We start from the raw sequence: 25536 nt of genomic DNA on the forward strand, positions 1-25536 counted from the left end.
TAAACTATATTAAAATAATATGTATATTAAATATCTTAAATTAACTTGGCATCCTATATCACAAAAATACATTAAATATATTTTTTATTTTAATGTGTTTTGAGCTAGCAAAAAATTATTTCACTTTTGGACCATTTATTATGTTCATTGTTAAAAATGCAATTAAACAAAATTAATATATAAATGCATATATATCACCTCAATTTTCACGGCAATATGTGGATTTTCCAATGTTCGCATATTGTTTAAATGCACATAGGAAATAACATCCCTATAATTGTCTTAACACATTTTCATTGGATTATTAATGCCGATATTTTTACCATTAATATAAGATAATAAAAATTAAATAAACATAGCATATACTCTTGTTATATAAATTATTTACTATTAAAATTTTTAATATATTTTTTCTCTTAATTTTTTTTATGCTTATTATAGACATATGTTACAGCGAATATTTGTGTTATGCAAAAATTCGATAAAATTAAAAAAATTGTACATAATAATAAAATTAATCTCTGTATTAAAAAAAATATATAAAACGACCTTAAGTATACAATTTCAATTGTTTAAGCGTCTTGTGAAACTAAAAATTATTATTGTCTTAAAAACATATAAACAAAACATATATAGAGAAATCATAGAGTTATGATGATAAGAATATACAATGAATAATTGTGTTATATGCATAAAACCCAACATTTATTCATTTTGTTAGGCGTATCGACGCAAATATAATATTTATGTAAATAAATATGTATGTTTTCATGTGTTTTCATACACTATAATGTACTGGTATATATATCATCAATTCTGCAATAAAGTCATCCGTTGTCTGTCTTTAAGCAGATTATTTGTTACAAAAAATAACATTCTTGTTTTCTATTTCTATACAATTTAGTGTATACATATATTTTTATTATTTAAAAGAACAATATAGTGTTCTACAATTAGGATCCCATTTATTCTCTCAAAAAAGAATGATCTTTAGTTCATAAATATTTCATTAAAATATATAGAACAATAAAAATCATTCATGACAATATCTGTAAAAGCTATATGTTTTCATTTAATTTTAGTGCAAATTATAATATATAGTATAAAATGTGAAATAAGTGAAAATTCATATACTTATAAAAATGGTGATGCAGGCAGTATCGAAGAACACACCATTGCTAATTTGATAAATGAAAAACAGTCACATAATACAAATACTAATTTAGTTAATCAAAATGGGGGATTGAAAAATAGTTATAAAGGATTATTAAACAATCAATTATATTCTTTGGGTAAAATGCCTGTATTACAGCAATCATCTGGGAATAATAATAATATCAATGCTCTTGAGAAATTAAATAAAGATAATTCCTTAATAAAGAATGCTAAAGGGGGGGTAGATTCTAGTAGCATAAATCAACATAATATAGTTCATAAAAATGAAACAGAATTAAACACGAACATGAATAATGAGCAATTTACAAATACAAAAAACAGTATTATAAATTCTCATGACCATTTGGATGAATACAACAAAAATTATACTGATAATCTTAAAAGTGTAAAGAATAATTTTAATGTCCCAAATTTAGATGATAGCAATATTGATTTCTATGATAACAATTATTTAGAATCAGAAAAATATATTCCAATAAAATATCCATTTGACAACCATGCGACGAAAAATAATAGTAGCAATATTAAAAGTAATAATATATATCATAGTGAGGGATCAACCATAAAAAATAGTGTAACTGAGGAAGAAAATTATAATGGAAATATAAAACTCACGTCATTTACTAAAAATGAAAAAGAAAGTATAAATAAAACATTAGACACAGGAAATGAATTTGATTTAATGGATGTGCTACTATATGGCTATAAGCCTGATGTAAATAGTCATACAAATATTAAAAAAAGATATAAAAATAAACAAAGGAAAAGAGTCACAAGAAAATTTAATGATTTTGATTTAATGGACGCTTTAACACCAAATGTTAATGAACCCATTTCAATGAATGATGAAAAATACAACAATAAAAATTCGAACTTCATAAGCACGAAATATTATGGTATCGATGATGAAAATCCCCCAAATGAAACATTAAAAAAAGAAGATGTAGATATGTCCTTAAAATATTTGGGATTAGGATATGACATCATTATGGGAAACCCAGAAGGTGATCCATTGTTGAATGTCGATCCAGGATTTAGAGCCCCAGTTCTTCAAATAAATATTACAGATACTGATATAAATAATAACAACGATAATATCAAACAAAATGGGGATGGCCAAGACAATCATTCTAACATTGGTGATATAAAGGATAATAATAATAAAAATAAAATAGTTCCATGGATAATTCCAGAGCATTCATGCAATCAATCAAAAAATGTCGAAGAAATAAAAAGTTTAGAAGAATATACATTAGAATTATTATCAGATGTTAAGGTGAGTACCCCTTTTATATTTCCATATTCTTTTTCAGCGTCTGCGGGATATAAAAATGCATTAAAAAAATTAAAAATTCAAAATTCGATTATATTTATGATGAAGATATATTGTTTAAGATATTATACGGGTATACCTACAAATACAAACATGTGGGAATTTACAAATAATTTTCGAAATGCTTTAAATAAGTTGCCTAATACATTTGATGGCTTAAAAGAAGATAATGAATGTACATATGAATATTATATGTCCAAATCCCATACCCCTCAATGTGAAAAAAATGTAAATAAGTGGATGACTTTTTTTAAGCTTCATGGTACACATGTAGCACATGAAATGTATTTAGGTGGTAAAATAATAATAAAAGTAAATATAGAAAAAGATGAATATGATCAAATAAAAGCAAATAATTTAAATATGAAAACGATATTTGATTTTTATTTTCATAAAATGGGATTATCTATAAGTAAAAATAGAAGAATACAAAAATTTATAAATAAAATGCATGGATCAAAAACTGTGTCTATACTTGGTGGGCATCCAGGTTTAAATATAGATGATTCATCATTTTTTGAAAAATGGATAAATTCGATTGATAATAATTCTATGCCTATAAGGACAAAATTATTACCATTTAGTTTTTTTATGGATGATCCAAATATGATAAAAGCATATAATGATGCATTAATATTTTATGGTTTAACTTATGGAATACAAATATATGATCAACAGCAATATAATAATAATCAAATCCATATTGGCGATTATTTAGAAAACTCGATTCAACAAATATATCATGGTTCACCTCCTGGGTTATTAACATGCCCAATTGGTACTAGTATATTAATGGGGTTTTCTTTAAATTTAGATTTTTATAAAAATCAAAGTTTAAACGAAATAATCGGAATTAATGCTTGTGAGCAAATGAAAGAATCATGTAGTGGAAATGGGTTTATAAATAAATATTCAGATATAAGAATATGGGGTCTATGTTCAGAAAAATCGTTATACATTATAAATCAGGTAGTAGAACAAAATGAAGCAACTAAAACAACAGCAACATGTCCTGAAAATTCTGTGATTTTATTCGGATTTGCTTTAATGAAAGGAATTGGTAAATCATCTGCTAATGTAGTAGATCTTTATCCTTGCCGTACAGGACAAAATAGTTGCTCAGCTGTTTTACAAAATCAAAAATTCAAACAAAGTATGATATATATTGCATGTGTAAATAAAGCAACTATAGGATTAGAGAGTTTACAAACTTATACTAAAGTAAAAAATTTGGGATATGTTAACTCAGATAATTATCAAAATGATGGATATCTAGATTTAGAATGTCCTGAAAATAGTACTCTTGTATTCGGTTTTGCTTTAGAATTTCATACAAATTTCCAAACAACTCGAGATAATTTTATAAAATGTTCTAAAGGAGAAAATACATGTAAAATACGAGGAGTAGGAATTAATACTAATCTATTTTTCTTTAAGAAAGACAAACATTCCCTTGGAATAGTTGCTCTTTGTCGTTCGAAAAGCTCAAAGATGGGCCGAAATTAAGAATATCATCCTATTCAATCATTTTTTCATTTATTTTCTCATTTATTTATTATTTTAATATATTTTTGAACTTTCATTGATAACTATTCACTATATCATAAACATTTTAAACTTACAATTACGAATAGATATGTATGGTGAAAGAATGCATATTTTTTCTTTAACAAAATTATCACCAATTTTATTAATCTCGGCTTTTTACTCATTTGAAAAAAATATAAACATTTACTAGAAAATTGTATTATTAAATATAATTTTCCAATGTGATCCCGTTTTCCTTACTCTCTATATTTTATTGTACCCATAAATGGTGTTTTATTTATAAGCTACATTGATTTTTTAAATACATTTAATTATAAGGATATTTTTTTTTTCCATTATATATTTTTACATAAAATTGATAGTATTAATCTAAAAAATCGATTTAAAAATGTAAAAAAGGAAAAATAACAAACTGTAAAAATTATTTTGGATATAAAAAATATATAATATATTTGATTGATTAAAAGGAATAACCATTATTTAGGCTACTTGATCTAGTGGTATGATTCTTGCTTCGGGTGCAAGAGGTCCCGGGTTCGATTCCCGGAGTAGCCAAATTATGGTATTTATGTTGGAAAAATTTTATTTATGTTATGGATTATATATAGGGAATAAAAATTTGTATATATTTTATAGTTTATTAAAAAGCATATAATAATACAGCAATGCTATATTTTTACATGCATGAAAAAATAAATGATTTGGTATATTTTATTAGCTTATTTTTTCAACATTCTGTGTTATAACTTTTTATAAAATTCACACACTCTCTATATAAAATATTTTGCATTTAATTTTTATATTATATAGAGAAAAATGCATACAATATAAGAAGCCTCTTAAATAATTTAATCATATTCTTTTGTGTGTGTGTGTGCTCGCAAATTGCAAAGAATGCATAAAATTAAAATTCAATTTTTGTTCACAGCTGCACATCATATATATAGAGAGAGAGAGAGAGGAAAAAAAAATGTTACTATTGTAGCATGCATAATTGTTCATCGAAAAAGAATATATCCATTTGTAAGTAGATTAATGTCATTTTTATACTGTATTTCATTTTATTGGTGTAAGTTTATTTATATTTTGTATGAAATAGTTAAAATAATAAAAGGACAGAATGAATAAGATTAAGTGCTAAGGAAATAATTAGCTAGCCATTTAATAACCTCATTTTGTTTTTTTTTCGTTTTTTTTAAAAAATAAGTTTCCCTTTATAATCCTACATAGATTTACTTAAATCACTTCAAATAATTAATACATATAAACAATAAAAACGTGAAAATGCATATCAGTAAATATGAGAATGTGTCATAAACAAAGGAATATATCGGTAAAATAATTGTAATAATAATTGGTTATAAAAAATACAGTCATTAATAATAGCTATAACAACAATGACAAGCAATATAAAATAAATTCATTGAATAAAATTATATTTCACACAAAGAACACAAAAGATAGTTCGATATATAGCTTAATAATCCTCTTGTAAAATGAAGCTATATAAATATATCCATATATAATAACATATATTTCATTCTGAAAAATGGAAAAGTTGAAAAGCTATCTATATAATAAGTCACATAAATCTGACAATTATGTATGCTGATAACATTTTTATAAATAACGAAAAAAATAAAGAAAATATATGGGGCGTTCCCCCTTTAATACATTTGCAATTATAACAACGAGTAATAAAAATGTGATGAACTAAAAAAAAGGAAAAAAGCTAAATGAAAAGTATTTATTTATAGTTTATAGTTTTTTCCTTATTTTTTATGTTAAACAAATAATAATATATTTTTTGAATGAATTAAATATTTAATAATTTTTATGTCATTAACTATCCTCGACACAAAAAAAGAAAAAAAAAATGGAATGAATAATACATATATAATATACTTTTTTATTACATGTTTAACTTTTTATTGTATATATTCTTTTATATTTTTTTATAAAGATTTTGTGTTCGTTATATAAAATTTTAATATTAAGAATTTTTTGCATATACGCGTAGTTATATACTACCTGTACATAAATATAAATATAATAAAGTATAAGCATATATAAATATATATATACACTTTTACATAAGTATAAATGGTTATTTTCTCACGTCAGAACCCTTTTTGCAAACTCTTTATATTTAATATATTTAATGCTAAGTTTTTTTTTAATTGAACAAAATATATTATATATCTTTGAATCTTTATTTTAATTTTTTAATATTTCCCTAGTATTTAACCATATATATATTTATTTGGTTATGACATTTGTATATATTAATTTTGAGTCTATAGTAATATTTATATAATTTTCATCTTATCATTACATATTGCCATGTTTTTGATGATGTATACATGTGTTTGAGGGGAGTTTGTTTTATGGATACTTGTGTATAATATAGGCCTTTATGGAGATAATTACTTGGACATTTTCCCATAATGATGATACAGCATTTGAATATATTATTTTCCTTTGAGCTATATAATTCAATGAATAATCAAGTGTTTTCACATACCTGCTTATACTGAAATATATTTAAATTTGTGGAATTTTTTATATCTTTAAACTGGATCAAACATTATATAACCATATTTAATCATATAGAAATGCGTCAAAAGTTTGTATATATTGTAACATAGAATGATACGTAATAAATAATTAAAATAATGAATATATAACTTATTTGTTTTATATTGTTACGTTTATTTTCTCTTTTACACCATATTTTATTATTATTATTTTCTTAATTCAAAATAATTTTTTTTTTTTGAAAACAATTTTGTTGGCCACTCTTCTTCATTTGTGCCTTTCACTTTTCAAATAAACACAATGAGTGAATATAATACCCCAAATAATGAGTTTAAAAAAGATGATGAGATATTATGTATAGAAGATATAGTAAATAAAAGTTCATCAGAATATGAAAAGGAAGTCAAGAATTTACCATTTGTTTCTAATGAACATTGTGTAAATATAAGGAAGAAAAAAGTAGAACCAGCAGGGTTTCCATTCTATATTAAATATGAAATACCAATATTAAAAGAAAAAGAAAAAAAATTAACAAAAAATAACAATAAATGTATTCCTATTGATGAACTTTTTTTATATAATGACAAAATACAATATTTAGAGGAAATTAAAAAAAATGAAAATAATATAGATGATAGAAATAAGGATAATAGTAAAAATTTAAAAAACGAAAAATCTCAAAATGATAATTATGAAGAAAATAATAATAGTAAGAAGAAAGAGGAGAAGGCAAGTTTAAAAAAAAACACAAATCTCGTAAAAAAATGTATAAATAATAATATAAATGTTTATGAAATATTAGATGTAGAAGAATCAGATGATTTAGAAACTATTAAATCGGCATACAAAAAATTAATTTTAATTTTTCATCCTGATAAAAATAAAGGAACAAGTATATTAAACGAAAAAGAAAAAGTGAAAAAAAAAAAAAAAAATAACAAAGATGATGAAATAATAAAAGATATTCCATATTATATAGAAAAGTATAATATTGAAAAATTAACCCAAGAAGAAAAAAAAACTATGTTCTTAAAAATTCAGGATTCATATGCTGTCTTATCTGATAAAATTCTGAGAAAACAATATGACAGTTCGATTCCTTTTGATGAAACTATACCAACTAAAACTGCATTAGATGAGGCTCCAAACTTCTATGAATTCTTAAACCCAGTTTTTAAAAGAAATGCTAAATGGTCAAGTAGAAAGCCAGTACCAAATATAGGGGATGAAAATACAAGTATAGACAAGGTCAAATATTTTTATGATTTTTGGTATGACTTTACAAGCTGGAGAGATTTTTCATATCAAAACGAATATGACTATGAAGAAGCTGAATGTAGAGAAGAAAGACGATGGATGGAAAGAGAAAATAAAAAAATTCAAAAAAAAGCCTCAAAAGCTGAAAAATTAAGAATAAATAAATTAGTAGATTTAGCATATAATAATGATCCAAGAATAATTGCAGAAAATAAAAGGATAGAAATGGAAAAACAAAAAAAAAAAGCGCTAGCTATGTTAGAAAGGGAAAAAAATAAAATGAACACCATAGCAAATGGGCTACAATCTACAAACAAAAGTGGTAGTAATAATAATATTGATCAAGCAAATTCTTCTAATGATAAAAAAAATAAAGATAATAAAGCTGCCTCTAAAATATGGAAACACCATATTAAATCTGTTTGTATAACAAAATTATATAATATTTTTAATTTTAATTTGATACAAGATAAACTGAATGATATGCCATTTGATACACTATGCCAATTTGTATATGAAATTTATTGTTTTTTAAATTTTAACATAAATAAGCCAGAAAATTCATCCGTCGAAAAAATTAACATAAATCAAAATATTGGTAAAAATGAAAAGGAAACAACACTTATAAACATAAGTAAAAATCCTCGAACATCCAACATTAATGATAATAATACATCTGGAGGAAAAAATACGTCATCAAATAATACAGGAAATGAAGGTAACAAAAATACTGGATTTATTGCACATTTAAAAGGTGTTGAATTGGGTGAAAAAGATATCAAATTATTACTTGATATTTTTAGAAAATATATAAATAATTTTGACTTAATTTTAGAAATGAAAGAAAATATTAATGCCCAAGATATAAAAAATGAAAAGGGTGCCCCTGAACAAAATGATGTGCATACTGATGTAAAAAATAATATTACAACTAATTGCTCTCTGAATGATAAAGTTACTAATGAACAAATAAAGGAAAAAATTAATAGTAATGAAATAGCTGTAGAAGAGAAAAGAAACAAAAAAGAGGGAGACGAAAGTACAGAAAATAATACAAACACAAAATGGACACCCCAAGAAATTTCCTTATTATCAAAGGCTTTAAAGTTATACCCAGGTGGAACAAAAAATAGATGGACTGTTATTGCAAACAGTATTAAGACAAAAAATGTTAAAGAGGTTATTAAAAAAGCCAAAGAAATGTTTGAAAATGAAACGTTAAAAAATTTGAGTAAAAATTTTGAAGAATCAGCATTTGATAATTTTAAAAATCAAAATAAAGGGGTAATGAAAAAAATTGATGATAAATTAGATAAAAGAGAATATAAACATGTAAATGACCAGAATCATGTAAGTAGTACTCAAAGTAGTGATAATAATTCTGAACAAAAAAAACCATGGACCCATGAAGAACAAATGCTTTTAGAAAAAGCGTTAATGAAACATCCAGCAACTATCCCCACAAAGGAAAGGCTAAAATTGGTAGCAAACGAATTGAAAACACGAACAGTTGAAGAAATTATTCTTCGACTTAAAACAATCAAAGCAAAAATCATGGCAAAAAATGCTGCTAAATAAATAGGCAAAATGGAATGTCAAAGTGATGATAGCTCTGCATAAAAGACCACAACTCTTTAATATGCTTCATGCTCATTACTTTTGAGATTGTGCATTAATTAGTCATATTATATGTGCTCTTATTACAACAGCTATTTTAGTATCAATATCAAGCTACTAAAAATTATTCCTTATTGCACCCCCAGTATGTAATAATATTCGGAAAAAGAGAAATATACACATATTATTAATAACATATTAATAAAAATGGCTTATTCTATATTTCATAAAAATATTTGGGAATAAATAATATATTAAGAAATACGGAATTATATTTGTTCATGCATGTGTTAAATATGCATGCATATTTTCATTTTTGTGGATATATTTTAATTTTTTATCCGAAAAAAATATACAAACAAAATGTCTTCATTTCGTTTCATTATTATTAATTTGATATTTTTATTTATAAATATTTACTCATATTTTGTAACTTTTAATTTTTTTTTTATTTCACATATTTTTATAAGGTGACAAATATATCACAATTCTTATAAAATTGCTTTTTTCTATTACTTTTTTTTTTATTATAATAGCATTATCATAATTTTTATTAGACACACTACTTTATAACTATTTATTTTTTTTAGTTTAAAGTATAATTTGAATATTACAAAAAATTATAAGAAAAAATAAAGTAAAATAGTGTATATAAATTTAACAAATAAAATTCTAGACACAAATAAAAGTTTAAATATCAATAAAAATTTTAATTTATTTTTGAGGACATGCACTATTCACTTAACTAGTACTTAAGCGAATAAAAGTGGTTAATACAACATACTGGAAAAAATATATATAAATGCCAAAGATATTGAAATATGGCATTTTATTTATTATGATAGTATATTCTACAATATCAGCGTTGTTTTTTTAAACGATATCTTCGTCCACCTTTTTTGTCACGCATAAATCTTTTATTTATTAACCTACTTTGATTTGGTAATTTATATGTTCTGATTTTTTCTTTTTTTGGTATCCAGGGAATAGTGGATAATCCCATTCTTTTTTTTTTGTATTTTTTTTTTTGATGTTTCCTTATTTTAAAATATCGCCTTCTTTTTGTACTTATATTACTATTTAATATAAAGTTAAATTTATATTTTAAATAGAAAAAGTGTAAATTGGTAATCCTATTAACAGCACAATGATTTTTATTAAAAATTAAACTATTATAATGAAATATATTTGTCTTTAAAAATTCATTTTTATAATTGCTAACATATGCATCTACACATTTTTGAGGAAATCTAAATATACTTTTGAAGTAATTTTTCAACATAAGGACAAAAAATGTGGCAAAAGAATGGGGGGGAAAAACGGTACTATTTTATATTTCTTTAAATCAGCTATTACGATAATTCACATTTATCTGTTACATTACCCGTGTGTATGTATATGCATACACCTTATCCTTATTTTATGATATTATTATATAATAAAACTATACTACAATATTCCCTTACCCACGAAATAACCTATCTACATGCTTATATTTTTAAAATAAAAATTATTATAAGTTATTCTACATATATCTCTTAACAAATAATCTTGTAACACTTCAAATTATTCTTAATTTGTTGAGAATATTATTTATATTCATATCTAATCATTTTAAACTATTGTTATATGCTGTGTATATAATTTTATCTCGATTGTTTGTTAATTTTTCCATTTTCTGATTTTGTAATTTTTTTTATTCATCATTTATCAATTATTTAGATATTAATTGTTTAGTTTTATTTAAATACATATTTTTTTGTAATTTAAAAAATGTATAGATATACAATACTACACGCATTGCCAATAAGGGGACATATCAATTGATGTGTACATCATAAATAAAAACGAAAAAAAAAATATAACTAATTAAAGAAAAATTTATTTTGAATATGTCATGTAAAAAAAATACATATTCACAACATTAAACTTAAAAAATGTATGGATATATAATAAACCCTTCTAATAAATATATTTTTTTTTTAAAGAAGTTCTTTAATTTTGGTATCTAAGTGTTTTTCCATATCTGCTATTGCATCAATTTCGTATTTTATTCCTGATTTTTTCATATTATTAACTTGTTCTCTTGAAAGTTAAAAAAAATGATAATAACAAAAGAATAGATAAGTAAACATATGTAATAAATTTTTTGTTTATATATAATGCCCTCTACTTTTGTGTGCAAGTATAAAGATATATTTTTTTAAACTTACATCCATCGATTTGCTTCAGAAACTCCAAATTTGGTGTTGCTCTTTAACTTTATGCAAATGCTGAATGGTATGGTAAAATATGAAAATAAGAGTAAATACCTCTGAATAATGTAAATAATTTTTGTATATACTACATAGTTGTATTGAAGTACAACATTTTTTGGTTATATGCATTTTATAAGTATACTTGTCCATAATTCGAATATCTTTTAAGGATAATTTACTAAAATCCGTTTCTTTCAAAGCTTTTTTTCGAATTCCTTCGTCGGGAGTAAATATGCTTATCCATTGCAAATTATTAATTGATATATCGTCCATATCTATATTTATTTAAAAAAAATAACAATAAAATAAGCAGGCAATATTCATAAAATGTAAAGATATGTGGCTCATTGAATATAAAACATGTTTTTCGTTTCTCTCATTGTTTATTTACAATAAACTTTTGACTCGAATTTTGCGGAATAAGTGAAAGCAACATTCAAACCTTTGTAAAATAAAAAATGGAAATAAGAGATGAGCGCATATGTATGTATATATATATATATATGTGTGTAGTAAATGGGAATAAATTATCGCTTTCTGTTTCAAAAAAATAAACAAATAAATAAGCATAACTATTTGTGCAATTTTATTGATTATTTATAAACACCATAAGCATCGTAATCAGTTAAGCAAAAAAACTTTAGAGTTTTATTTTTTTTCTGAATTTCGTATATGAGTTGTCTGGTATTTATATCTAAAGAAATACAAAAGTAAGAAGATGATAATAAGTAATAGAGATGTATAAATTATATGTATCATGAAATAATTTTGTGAACAAAAAATAAACCTGGAAATCCCTTAGCAGTAATTAAAATTAGGGGTCCATATTTAGATATGAAATTTGATTGAAGCAGTTTAAAAAATACTGTCTCTTTTTCAATTATTAAAACATATTTCACAGTTGTTGGTATTTTTAAATCTATTATTCCGAACGGGGATATTAAATGTCCTCTTGTCTGAAAAAGGGGAAATGAACAAATAGTTATAAGTAAATAACAAGAAAAAATATGTGAACTATTTTAAATAAGTATAAGTAATCTTTATTTCGATATGGCTCAACTTCAAAAATACTCATGCAGTCAATCCAATCGCCTAAAATTAGAAAAGAGTTGCATAGCTAAGCATATATTTATTTTTTCAGGTGTATATATTAAAATGATGAATAAAAATAAATGTTTATGCAAAAGCATAAGCATATAAGTCTAACTTAAATTTCTTTCTTTTAATAATAGGTTTCCCCTAATTATTCCCTTAGGAGAATTATATATATTTAATATTTCCCTTGGTTTTTTTATAATTTGTGTTAATTTTCCTATTGTTCTATTTGAAATATTTTGTGATATAAACAATTGAGGATTGGTATAAAATATTTGCCTCAATGTTGTGTATATATTCCCATTAATGTTTTTGAGTATTATTTCAATAATGTAATATAATCTTGTTATTTCAATTATATTATTTTTTGAGATAACTTTTTTTTGTTTTTTATCTAATAATTTTAGAATAAAACTAAATACGAGTTTTTCCAACACACTTATTACATCAGTTTCATCGTCCATTTTTTTAATTTATATAATATGTGTATATATACTTACAAAGGTATAGCACATTAGTCAAATGCATTAAAATGTAGAAAGACGAAGAGGCATACAACAGACATTATATAGTGATATTTATATGGATGTTTTTTTTTATTTGTTCTTTTTATATAATAAAAAATATAGCATATTGACGAAGCTATCAAATAAAAAAATAGATATATTATATATAAAATAGATTAAGACATTTTTTAAACTTTCAAAAAAAGCGAGCAAACCTCAATTCTATATAGTTTTATAATTTTTTTACATTGTTTTATTTTATATTATTTTTAATTTTTTTTTATAATTTTTATAAAATATAATTCCTTTATTCCCATATTTTTTTTTATACAGAACAAAACACGGACATTTTTTTTTACAAATTTTTAAAAAAACGACGACGCAAAAATATATGCATAATGCATACATTTTTATCACCCGTTTAATTATATATTTTTAATTTTTTTATTTTATTTTTGGTGGTGTTGTTTCCATATTCAGGTTTTATTTTCTTTTATTTTTTCATCAACTTTATTATTTTTCTTTTATAAATATAGGAAGCTAATAAAATATATTATATATATTAAATTAGGATATTTTTATTATGCTTACTGTTTTTAAAAATAAATGCATATGAAAATATATAATACTTCCACAATGATATATTTTTTTCCAATAAATGAAAAGAGAACAATTTATAAATAATATACAAATAAAGAACAAAAAAAAATTGAAATAGTAATATTACCGTAAATTATTATGGAAGAAGGAAATAATTTAAAGCGTATGAACAAAAAATAACTACTGCCGTCCAAGAATAAAATAAACCAAAATAAAAACCACACTGAAAAAAAAAATATATATAAAACAAATTCTTAAAGTCTATCAATACTAAAATATAGGCTAATCAGATAAAATAAAAGGGATAGCTTAAACATTTATTAACATCATTGACGATATACGAATTTATGTATATCTGCTAGGGTTTATGAATATATTTAAAATAATGATAAATCCATACAATATATATAAATTAGCTTAATCAGACTAATTTCCATTTTATAAGTGAAAGAAATGTTTTAAGAGTTATCATAAAATCTATAAAAATGCATTTAGATACAGATCCAATGAATGGCAATGATGACTATATCCCTGATGAGGGATATAATAGGAATAATAATCTGATGACCAAAAATTATAAGCATGAATCTATGCATGAAAAAACTCGAGTTATCATTAAAAATATTCCAAAGTATATGAATGAATTTGATTTGAAAAAACATTTTTTTAAAATGAAAGGCAAATATGATTTTAAAATAACAGATATAAAAATAATGAAAAGGAAAAAAATAATTAAAAATAAAGAGTCTTACGAATCAAGAAAAATATGCTTTATAGGTTTCATAAGTAATATAGATTGTGAAAATTTTAAAAAATCATTTAATAACACATATATTCATACAAGTAAAATAACTATAGAAGATGCCTTTTCTCCAATATTGTCAAAAAATAGTAATACATTTCAATTGAATGAAATAAACCAATCTGAAAAAATGAATAAAAAAGATAAACATAACAACACAGTAAAAGTTATAAAAAATGATAAATTTATAAATAAAATGACAACAATAAAAAAAACAAAAGCAGGGATGAATACAACCCGAAGCCATGTTATATTTATAGACAATAATTCCGATCTAGAGAAAGTTAACAAACTAAATGGAGCTGAAAATGGTGAAAAAAAAAAAAAAAAAAAAAAAGAAAAAGAAAAAAAAGAAAACCAATAATCCTAACGAAAGCAGTCAAGCCATAAATGGGGGTGAAAATAATGATATTGACAATATGAAAGAGAATACAGTCGAGGTAGAGGAAGAAAATGCCCTAGATTGGCTAAAAGGTATATCTAAAGATAAAGCAAATGATAAAGAAAATAATAAAGAAAGTGATAAAGAAAGCGATGAAGAAAACAGTAATTTATCTGAAAGTGATGATACAGAAAGTGAGGATGAAATAAGTTCCATGGACAAAGTAAAACCATTATATTCCGAGCCAGAAGATATAGATTACAATGATAATATAAACACGGGGAAACTTATCATTTTTAATCTTCCTCCTGTAGATGAACAGGATGTAAAAACTCTATGTGAACGATATGGGCCAGTAACAGATGTACATATATTTAAAAATACAAAAAAGGGAAGTAAATATATATGCTTGAACGAAAAAAATGATAACAAATCAAGAGAAGACTTTTTTATAAAACTGTTAAAGGAAAATAATGATAACACTTCGAATAAAAATAAAAAAGATAGTACTAAAAAAATGGAAAACTCAAATAATACGAAAGAAGGAAATGAAAGCGAAAATGAAAATAACAAGAACAAAAATAACATAGCCAATATTGATCTCACAAATGTTAAAACATATGCTTTTGTTAGTTTCGTTTTTCCAAGTTCTTGTGAAAAAGCAAAAAATAATTTAAATGAAACTATTTATAGAGGTAAAATATTAAGTGTAAAATATGCTCGTGAAAAGATAGATAATTCTGAAAATTTAGAAAAAAATAAAAATAATATATTTATTAAATTATCTAATGAATCTAAGACATCATATAAAAAAATTTTGGAAATTCAAAAAAAAAGAAATTGCCAAAATGAAAACATTTGGAATATTTTATACACGGATATCAATTCAAATATTTATAATTTTTGTAAAGAAACAAATTGTGATCCTCAATCTATATTAAACATAAGAGATAAAAATATTGCAGTTAATGTTTCATTAACTGAAACTTTTATAATTAATAAAATGAAAGAATGGATAAGAAAGGAAGGAATTGCTTTAGAAGCATTTGAGCAAATATACAAAAAGGAAAATGCTAAACCAGAAAAAGATGAAAATGATGAAACTGACAAAGTGATAAAATACAAAAGAAGTGATGATACTATAATTGTTAAAAATTTATCTATGCATACAAATGAAAATGATATAATTAATTTATTTAAGAAGCATGGTATTTTAAAAAAAATTAGCTTTTCTCCTTATAAAAATATAGCTATATTACAATACGAAAAATCAGAAGATGCAAAAAAGGCTCTTATATCAAATTCGTATATACGATATAAAAAATTGCCTTTATATTTGGAATGGGCACCTATCAATTTGTTTGAACAAAATAATAAAAATACTGAAGAAATGACAGAAATAAATGACAATCCTAATGATGCATCACATCAAAATAATGTCGAAGCATATGATAGTGAATCAAGTGATGAAGAAATTACTCACTCCAGTATTTATATTAAGAATATAAATTTTAACACAAAAGAAGAAGATTTTAAAAAATTATTTGAAAAATTAGACGGATTTATAACATGTAATATTGTAAAGAGCAAAAAAGCGATAAAACAAAAACATAAGGACAATACAAAAGACAAAGAAAATGATAAAACAGATCAAGAAAATAAATATATATCATTAGGATATGGTTTTGCAGAATTTAAAAGTAAAGAACTAGCTATTGAAGCTATAAAAAAATTAACAGCAACTAAATTAGATGGGCATGTTTTAGAATTAAGCTTATCTCATAATAGAATTAAAAAAAATAAACAAACATCTAAAAATAATGAAGAAAAACAAGTAATTAAAGATAAAAAAAAAATCACAAAAAAATTACTTGTGAAAAATTTAGCTTTTCAAGTAACGAAAGAAGAATTAAGAAAATTATTTTCTGCATTTGGTAATATTAAAAATGTTAGAATACCTAAAAATGCATACAATAGAAGTAGAGGATATGGATTTGTTGAATTTATGTCTAAAAATGAATGTCTTGCTGCCATAAATGCATTACAACATACCCATTTATATGGAAGGCATTTAATTATCGATTTTGCTAATGATTTAATATTTGATCAAAATGTAGACGAATTTGATAAAATGAAAGAATCACAAAATAATGCCAACCAAAATAGTAAAGATGTCATAACTTCGGAACAAGCTAAACGAAAATCAATATATGAAAATGAAAAATCGACAAAAATTAGTGAATCAAAAAAAAGGAAAATTATGGGGAACCTCGAAAATGTCTAATATACTACGTTATGCCCTTCGATCATTTTATTTGCAATATATTTGCAATCCTATTTTAGTATAATTTTTTATGTAGTGTATATAAATATTAAAAGCATATACAAAAAGTAATCAAGAAGAAATAACAGTTTTATCAAGACTAAAAAAGAGTATTAAAAATTTGGAGGCGATTTATTCTAACAATGTTAACCAATTTGAAATTAGAAAAAATGAAAGATAATTTTAACAAACAAAAATATGTAATAAAAAAAATATTTTTTGCACACTTTCATTTAAGCATAAAAATTATGAAAAGTAAAGTTTTGAAATCCATAAATAGTGGAAATTTTCAAAGAAACCACGAAAGCAATTAATTAATGTCCATATACATATATATTTATATACATACATTTATAAATGTTTTTTTTAGCTATAGAATTAATATGTTTAATATATTTCATCTACTTTTCATTTTAAATATATGAAATTACCATATCTTGTTATAGTAATATTTTTAGTGCTATTTCTTTCAAATTTTGTTTAATAAAAAAATACCGAAAAAAATAGCCTTTCTACAAATACATATATTTTTTTTTATTTACATGCCTCAATTCATTATGGGGATATTTTTTTTTTGACAATTTTGTATTTTATTTTTTTTAAAGTAAAACATTTTTCAAACATTTTTGAAATTTATAATATTATTAAAATGTAGATCAAGCCTTTCTCAAAAATATAAAAATAAAGTACCTAATTTATAGAATAATATTTTTTCCTTTTCGTCACTTCATGATTGTAGTTTGTGGTGAGTAAAGAATTTTTTTTAATTTTATTTCATTTAGTTATTTTTGGCATACCATTTTTTATATGTTATAATAAATTGCCCAATGAATTTATTTGTATTAATACCACGCTGTTTTACTAATTGTAGTATGGTATCTGATACAATTTATTCGGGCTTGTTTGTTTGATTATAAAAAAAGAAGTCTAAAAATGTATTTGTGTTAGCATGTATTTTACATATTTTTGTGATATAATGACCTAACAAAAATTGGCTATTATTATTAACACGTATATTATATTATACGCTTAGTTTTGGGCTACTTATATATTCGAGGTACAATGTAAAAGTACATATAAATATTCATATGCATACACACATGTATAATATGATGATTTAAGTTAAAAGTAGCATGTCCCATTCGAATAATAACACAAAATAAAATTACACCACCAATAATAATAATAAAATTGATTATGAAATATAAACTCCTATTGGTAATAGCATTTGGCGTTTTTTCCTTTTTATCCATTTCTAATTGTTATATTATAAAATACATTAAATTGAAAGGTGAAAATAGCTTTTTATTTCATAAAGAGAAAAAAAAAAAAAAAATTTATGTAAAAAATGGTTGGCATAATAGCTCGAAAAATGACTATAGAAAAGAGAAAAAAGTATTTCAAATTTTGAATTCATTTTCATCAAATCCAAATTCAGATGATGAAACAGAAAAAAGTCAGGGAATAAAAAACAACATCTTTAATATTAATCCTAATTATAATGAGGATGATAGTAAAGCGGATAAAGAAAAGGAGGAAAGTAAATTACCATCAACATCAGAATTGAAAGAAAATGAACATGCAAATAGTCACTTCTCATGTAATCAAACATCCCTTGATGAATCTGAAGATGGAATAAACAAATCAGAAAACTCTTATGAAACCGAATGTAAAAATAATGTAGAAGCATGTGATAGAGATGATCAAGGGATAGAAAAAGAAGAGATGGACGAAAATAAAAAATATGCAAAAAATATAAAATATAATGATTTAAAGATTATTCGAAATTTGCCATTAATATCAATTATAGGGCGACCTAATGTAGGGAAGTCTACGATATTTAATAGACTTACACGTAAATTTCAAGAGGGTAGTATAGTTTTAGATAAACCAAGTACAAGAGATAAATTTTATGGAAAATCGGAATGGGATGGATATAGATTTGAGGTTGTTGATACAGGGGGATTATTATTTGAAGATGAAAATTTTTCTAAAGAAATTAGGGATCAAATTTTATTAGCTCTTGAAGAGTCTTCTGTTGTTCTATTCGTTGTTGATGGTATAAATGGTGTGCATCCTGTTGATCTTGAAATATGTCGATTTCTCAGGAAATTTATTAAAAAAAAATATAATAAAATAATTTCTAAACAATCTAAAAATGGTAAACATGATGAATCGAAAGGAGAGTCCCTAAAAAATGATCAGCAAAAAACATATTGCAATAATATTGACAATAATAATGAAAATCCGACTGATAATCCATCCCAAAACTGCTTATCCGATGCAAGTAATGAAATAAATTGTAATAAATCGGGGGCATCTCAAAATGAGGAGCATCTTTCGGATGATACAAATAAGATTGAAGAGGAAACTCCAAAGCAAAATGAACTTTTAAAGGTTATTGTTTGTGTTAACAAATGTGAATCTTATAAAGACGGATATATTAAAGCACAAAACTTTTGGGAGTTAGGATTTGAAACACCATTCCCATGTAGTGGTATACACGGGAACGGGTTATCTGAAATATTAGATGAATGCATAAAATATATAAAAAAGGTAAAAATAAATGAATTAGAAGAAGAAGAAAATGAAGAAAATACAATTAATATTAGTTTTATAGGGAAACCAAATACTGGTAAATCTAGCATATTAAATAAAATATTAAATTGTAATCGTTTTATAGTTTCTCCAATAGCTGGAACAACTATAGATTCAATTGATGTTTTAGTTAAAGGGAAAGATGATAAAAGAATTTATAGACTTATTGATACAGCTGGTATACAAAAAAGAAAAAAAAATGTTCCATTTAATGAAAAAACGAAATTTGAATATTTATTATTTAATAGAACTGAAAAGGCTATAAAAAGAAGTGATGTATGTATACTAGTTATTGACTCATTTAATGGGATTAGTAGTCATGATATAAATATTGCAAGAAAAATATTGGAAGAAAATAAAAGTTGTATAATTTGTTGTAATAAATGGGATCTAATATATAATAAAAATGATATATTTAATGACACAAAAAATTATGTACTTAATCTTTTAAAGCCTATAGATTTTTCGGATGTTTTATTTGTATCAGCCAAAACATCACAAAGATTATCAAATATATTTCAACATGCAGAAGAAGCTTATAAAAATTACACCCGACGATTAAATACTAATACTTTAAATCAAATTATAAAAGAAGCACTTTTGCTTAGGCCCCCTGTCCCTATAAAAGGAAAAACATTAAATATATATTATGCTATTCAAGCACATATTAAACCACCTGGATTTGTTTTTTTTTGTAATTCTGAAAAATCCGCATATTTAAATTATACTAAATATTTGGAAAATAGAATAAGAGAAGCATTTAATATACGTGCAACCCCAATCAAAATTTATTATAAACAAAAGAAAAAAAGACGCCTTTTGAAAAAATTCAAAGATCCAGATAAATATAACCTTGATATTCAAGATATTCAAAAAAAATTTCTTGAAAGCCAAGCTCAAAAGAATGCCCTTAGTGATTCCAAAAAGGGAGTGTAAACTTGTTTCACCAAAGAACCAAAACAAACAAAAATTAAAATGAAATGCTTATGCATATATATTAAAACTATAATTTGTAAAATGAAATAGTAATTTTTTAATTTTTTATTTTTTTCGTTTTTTTGAAACTTTTTTTTATATATAATTTATTTAAAAAAAAAACTTCCAAATTTTGCAATTAATAGGAAGCATAAAACATTATTAAAAAAAATGGGTACAAAATGGGCATGCATATGCAATGCTCATATATTTGAAACCGTTTATTGTAAAAAATAACTAAAAAAATCGTGAAAAAAATATATGATTAACCTTTAAAGATAAAAATATAGAATAAAAAATATTTAATTAAAATTGAAGGTAATCCTTGTTAGAGAATCTTGTACATGATCCAAATTTAAATTATTGTCTCCTTCAATATCTTCATTACTTTTAAATGATAAAAAATTGCTATTACCATAAGTTTCTCTTACATTTTTTATTAAATTTCCAATATAATCATCTGATGAATTTTGACTACTATTATTTATTTCTTTGATGTTTATTTTCTCTTCTTTATCTGAACATGTATTACAATTATCTTTTAATCCTGCATTTCCACCATCACAACTGCTACCACTTTCATGATTTCTATAATTCGAATCATTTATTTCTGGAACATTGTCTTCATCCTCTTTATTATCACTACACCCAATTATATCAGTATTCGTTGGGGTTGTGTTTTCTTGAGTATCTATCAAGTCGAATTGTTCTTCAGAGTTCATTTCATAATATGGATTTTGTATTCTGTCTAAATTTGCTTCATCTTGATTTATATTATAAAATGTGCTTGATTTTTCAAAAAGTAATAATTTTATATAAAATCGGATTTTTGAATTTTCTCCTTGACGTTGTGGATCATTTTTTAAATAATCAATTATTTTTTCATAATTTATAATTTGATTAATAAATTTTAAAAAAGAGTAATTATCTTTATCATATACTGTATTTTTTAATTTCTTAGTTTTAAAAAATCCATCAACATTTTCATCATCTGTTTCATCGTTTTCACTACATGATGACTCAAATGAATCACAATTATCACTTATATCATTATTATTTTCTTTCTCTATATTTATTATATTTTCTCTTATCTCCTTTTCATAATATTTATTATACACATTTGACAAATCGCTGCTATTATTTTTTTTGCAAAAAGTATAGTGTTCTTCATTATTTGATATATTAGTATCATCAAATTTTTTAGAATGTATTTTATTTTTTTCAGTAATTTCTTCTTTATAGTATTGGCTTGTGGACATGCTTTCATAAGTTAAGTGGATAGGGCCATTCTCACATTTTTTCTCATTTACATTTATTTTTTTTAACGTGTCTTTTCCAAAAATCGAATTATTTTTATTAGACTCATGACACTTTTTAATGGCCTGAATTATACTTTTTGTATCCTTTTGTTGATTATTACAATTTTCTATATTTTTATTTGTGTTATAATGTTTCTTGTGTATATCCCTTTTTATGTTTTCTGTAGTAATTCCTTTAAAATTTTCTAAGTTCTCTTTAAAATAATTAATCATTTGTTCATTAATAAAATTTTTTCCTTTAATAACAATTATTATTTTTTTTAATTTAAAATTTTCTGATTTTAAAAAATCGATAATATTTTTAAAGTATATATTTGGAAATATAGTAATGTAATAATTTTTGGGATATAATAATTCAATTTTATTTATAGTGTCTGAAAAATTATATAAAACATTTTTTATGTTATGAAAAACTAGCCGTTCAGTATGATCTGATTCGTAATCATTAAAGGAATATAAACTTTCATAATTATAAATTCTTAAAAGTTCAATTGGTGGTTTTGCCCAAAATGGTAAATCAGATAAATATGAAAAAAGGGCATAGAATAATATATCATGGATTAGTAATCTATAAGAAAGTTCAAGACCTCTTAATTTCGGATTTAATAATGGATCTTCGCATGCATATTGTAATATGCCTGAATCATATAGGGGTAGACAAAATTTTGGTAATAGACGCAGTAAATATATATAATCATTAATTGGCTCGAAAACAGTTTGAATAGTAAGTAATTTTGATGAATTATAAAAAATATCAATTGTTGGAATAGACTCAGAATAATTATCATTTATTATCTTATCTCTAGCATTATATATTGGGTTAAATGTTCCAATTATATCATTTTTTTTCCAAATATCTGGAGCATTTTCTGGCACCTCAATATTCCCTTTACTCCATCCGCTATTTCTTCTATTATTTATATTGCTATTATCATCGCGCTCATAATCATTGTGCTTTCCTTTAAGTAAGTGTAAAATATCACGAGTTCGACTGTCTACTTCCACAGTTTTTCCATGCATCTTCAAATCATTTATTTTTTCCCATGCTCTCTTTTGTCTATTTATTCTTTCCTTATTAAAAGAGATGTCTGATGGATATACATCCTTATGAAGAAGTTTCAAATTAACATATTCATTTATATTGCTATTTACTTCTAAACTCTCCTTTAAATTTTGGTATTTAAAGTTTTTATTCAAAAAATAAAAGTTTAATAAGGGAAAACACAATTCTTTATCTTCATTTTTTATATTTTTTAATAAATTATTTATATCTTCCCTCTGTTCACTATTATTTCCTATGTCATAACAATGGATTATTTTCCTTTCATTTTTTGTTTCATTGTTTTTTGCGGACCCCCAATTAATCATTTTTTGTCCCCCATTCGTTCTTTATATGCGTGAAATGTGGAAAATTATTTTTTTATATATTTTTTAAAGCGCGACAATATACAATCTCAATAGAAAAATGAAAAATAAAAAATGGAGAATTTAATTATCAAATGAATGAAACAAACACGCTTATCATAATAAAAAAAATTAATGAAAATTTTGGGGAATAGGAAAATAAGGGATTAAAAAAAGAGAAACAAAATAAATGTTTCAAAAATTATTTAACAAAAGTTACACCAAATTTTCATTTAAATCATACATTATCTTTCAACAAATATAAATATTTTTTGTTATTATTATACATATATATTTTTTAAGAAAAAATAAAGAATAATTTAATATGTTGTAAACTTTTAGCCTACTGATATAATATATATAGTATAATTTTTTCGATGTTTTTTTTTTAATGTGTGCACGCTAATTCAATTTTGTATAACATAGTATAACCTATATATTTTTATTTTATTTATTTTATTTTTTTGAGGAATAAAAAGGAGTTAATAGACTTATATATTTTTTAGTAATTTCATTTTTTTCCATTTTATATATTTACATACATAATGATTATATAAATATAGACATGTATTATATATACATTTTTTTAATAAAATTTATTTTATTTTTTTTTAAGGAACAAACTAGCTAAAATGGAAATTATATCGTTAAAAAAAAATTGTCTATAAAATGAAACAATAAAATAAAAATTTCGTTTTAAGTATTTATTTTATGTTCCTATATAACAATTAAAACTACTCCACATACTATTTATTATTTGAAACAAATAATGGATTTATATTTGAAAATTATTATGCATAAATATCATTGCAATTGGTGCAAGGATTTATAAGTATATAATGACAAACGGTGAGATCATTTTAAATATGTCTATTATATGCCCATATATATTATGTATATATTATAGCCATATTTTTCACATAAATATTCACATCAAATGTGGTATTATGTACTAGTTAGCATATATATATGAGTTATATCACTCTTTATTCAGTATATTCCTGCTTATACCCATACATTGTTAGAATTAAAATATTGTGAATAAGAAATTTACAAGTTCATTGTATGTTATACAATATGATACGATATATCTAATAACAGATTGCTTAAAGCTTATGAAAGAGAATATAATAACTTTTAAGGTATAAATTTGTAAATATTTTTCACATAATGCTATGAAATTTCCTAAAAAATATATAAATAAATTGTATTTTTTTTAAATGGGTTTATTTATTATATCTCGTATTATGTTCCCTTTAAAATATTCGTTAAAAAATTAACAATATTTTATTATACACATTTATATGTATTTTATTGAGGATTACACCTTTTATATATATATTTTTTCATTGTAAAATTTAATTATAAACTTCTATAAGAAAATAAATTGGCGCTTTAAAGGTTTAGCATATTATACTATTAAAAAAAATGCAATGTATATATTTATGAAATTTGGTTATTTCTTTCCTATTATTTATGTTATATCCAGTACCAAAATAGAGTTTTGGGTTAAGGCACATATAATATCATTGTAAAAGAAATATATGGGATTCGCTTATTACCAGCAAATGGAATTTTATTCAAATGAATATTTTGCCTAGAAACGGCTTCTATTTACAATTATATAAAATATAGAATTATTACGTTAGTTTTTAAAACGGGATCGATTAATATGCTATATGGGTTAAACCTTACAAATATTAAATAGTGTATTGATGTTATCAAATTTCATATATAAGGCTATACTATTTACAAATAATCGAAAAGAAAGTTAGAGATTAGGAAATAAAGTAACATATTGTAGT

At 23.2% G+C, this 25536-nt stretch overlaps 8 protein-coding genes and 1 non-coding gene across 9 annotated transcripts; 6 read left to right on the forward strand and 3 right to left on the reverse strand.

Moving 5' to 3' along the window:
• Positions 1–1039: 1039 nt before the first annotated feature.
• PVVCY_1403440 (perforin-like protein 2) lies at positions 1040–4015 on the forward strand (the record flags this gene model as incomplete). Its single annotated transcript, XM_008624685.1, has 1 exon — positions 1040–4015. One exon carries the CDS (start codon positions 1040–1042, stop codon positions 4013–4015), a length of 2976 nt encoding a protein of 991 aa, XP_008622907.1.
• Positions 4016–4540: 525 nt separating this feature from the next.
• Positions 4541–4612, forward strand: PVVCY_1403450. The gene has a single exon. It is a non-coding gene; the product is annotated as a tRNA-Pro (tRNA).
• A 2283-nt stretch (positions 4613–6895) lies between these two features.
• Positions 6896–9430, forward strand: PVVCY_1403460 (DNA-binding chaperone, putative; the record flags this gene model as incomplete). The annotated part of the gene is made up of 1 exon (XM_008624684.1): positions 6896–9430. The coding sequence occupies one exon, from the start codon at positions 6896–6898 to the stop codon at positions 9428–9430; it is 2535 nt and encodes an 844-aa protein (XP_008622906.1).
• Positions 9431–10328: 898 nt separating this feature from the next.
• On the reverse strand, positions 10329–10751 carry PVVCY_1403470 (conserved Plasmodium protein, unknown function; the record flags this gene model as incomplete). Its single annotated transcript, XM_008624683.1, has 1 exon — positions 10329–10751. The coding sequence occupies one exon, from the start codon at positions 10749–10751 to the stop codon at positions 10329–10331; it is 423 nt and encodes a 140-aa protein (XP_008622905.1).
• Positions 10752–11451: 700 nt separating this feature from the next.
• On the reverse strand, positions 11452–13286 carry PVVCY_1403480 (meiotic recombination protein SPO11, putative; the record flags this gene model as incomplete). Its single annotated transcript, XM_037634879.1, has 8 exons — positions 11452–11554; positions 11683–11742; positions 11870–12002; positions 12119–12169; positions 12335–12421; positions 12515–12683; positions 12788–12819; positions 12935–13286. 8 exons carry the CDS (start codon positions 13284–13286, stop codon positions 11452–11454), a joined length of 987 nt encoding a protein of 328 aa, XP_037490920.1.
• Positions 13287–14413: 1127 nt separating this feature from the next.
• PVVCY_1403490 (multiple RNA-binding domain-containing protein 1, putative) lies at positions 14414–15094 on the forward strand (the record flags this gene model as incomplete). The annotated part of the gene is made up of 1 exon (XM_008624681.2): positions 14414–15094. The coding sequence occupies one exon, from the start codon at positions 14414–14416 to the stop codon at positions 15092–15094; it is 681 nt and encodes a 226-aa protein (XP_008622903.2).
• A 55-nt stretch (positions 15095–15149) lies between these two features.
• Positions 15150–17396, forward strand: PVVCY_1403500 (multiple RNA-binding domain-containing protein 1, putative; the record flags this gene model as incomplete). The annotated part of the gene is made up of 1 exon (XM_008624680.1): positions 15150–17396. The coding sequence occupies one exon, from the start codon at positions 15150–15152 to the stop codon at positions 17394–17396; it is 2247 nt and encodes a 748-aa protein (XP_008622902.1).
• A 1236-nt stretch (positions 17397–18632) lies between these two features.
• Positions 18633–20969, forward strand: PVVCY_1403510 (GTP-binding protein, putative; the record flags this gene model as incomplete). The annotated part of the gene is made up of 1 exon (XM_008624679.1): positions 18633–20969. The coding sequence occupies one exon, from the start codon at positions 18633–18635 to the stop codon at positions 20967–20969; it is 2337 nt and encodes a 778-aa protein (XP_008622901.1).
• A 341-nt stretch (positions 20970–21310) lies between these two features.
• Positions 21311–23695, reverse strand: PVVCY_1403520 (conserved Plasmodium protein, unknown function; the record flags this gene model as incomplete). Its single annotated transcript, XM_008624678.1, has 1 exon — positions 21311–23695. One exon carries the CDS (start codon positions 23693–23695, stop codon positions 21311–21313), a length of 2385 nt encoding a protein of 794 aa, XP_008622900.1.
• Positions 23696–25536: the final 1841 nt, after the last annotated feature.

Source organism: Plasmodium vinckei (genome assembly GCF_900681995.1).
Source record: "Plasmodium vinckei vinckei genome assembly, chromosome: PVVCY_14".
In the NCBI taxonomy this organism is placed as follows: Eukaryota; Apicomplexa; class Aconoidasida; order Haemosporida; family Plasmodiidae; genus Plasmodium; species Plasmodium vinckei.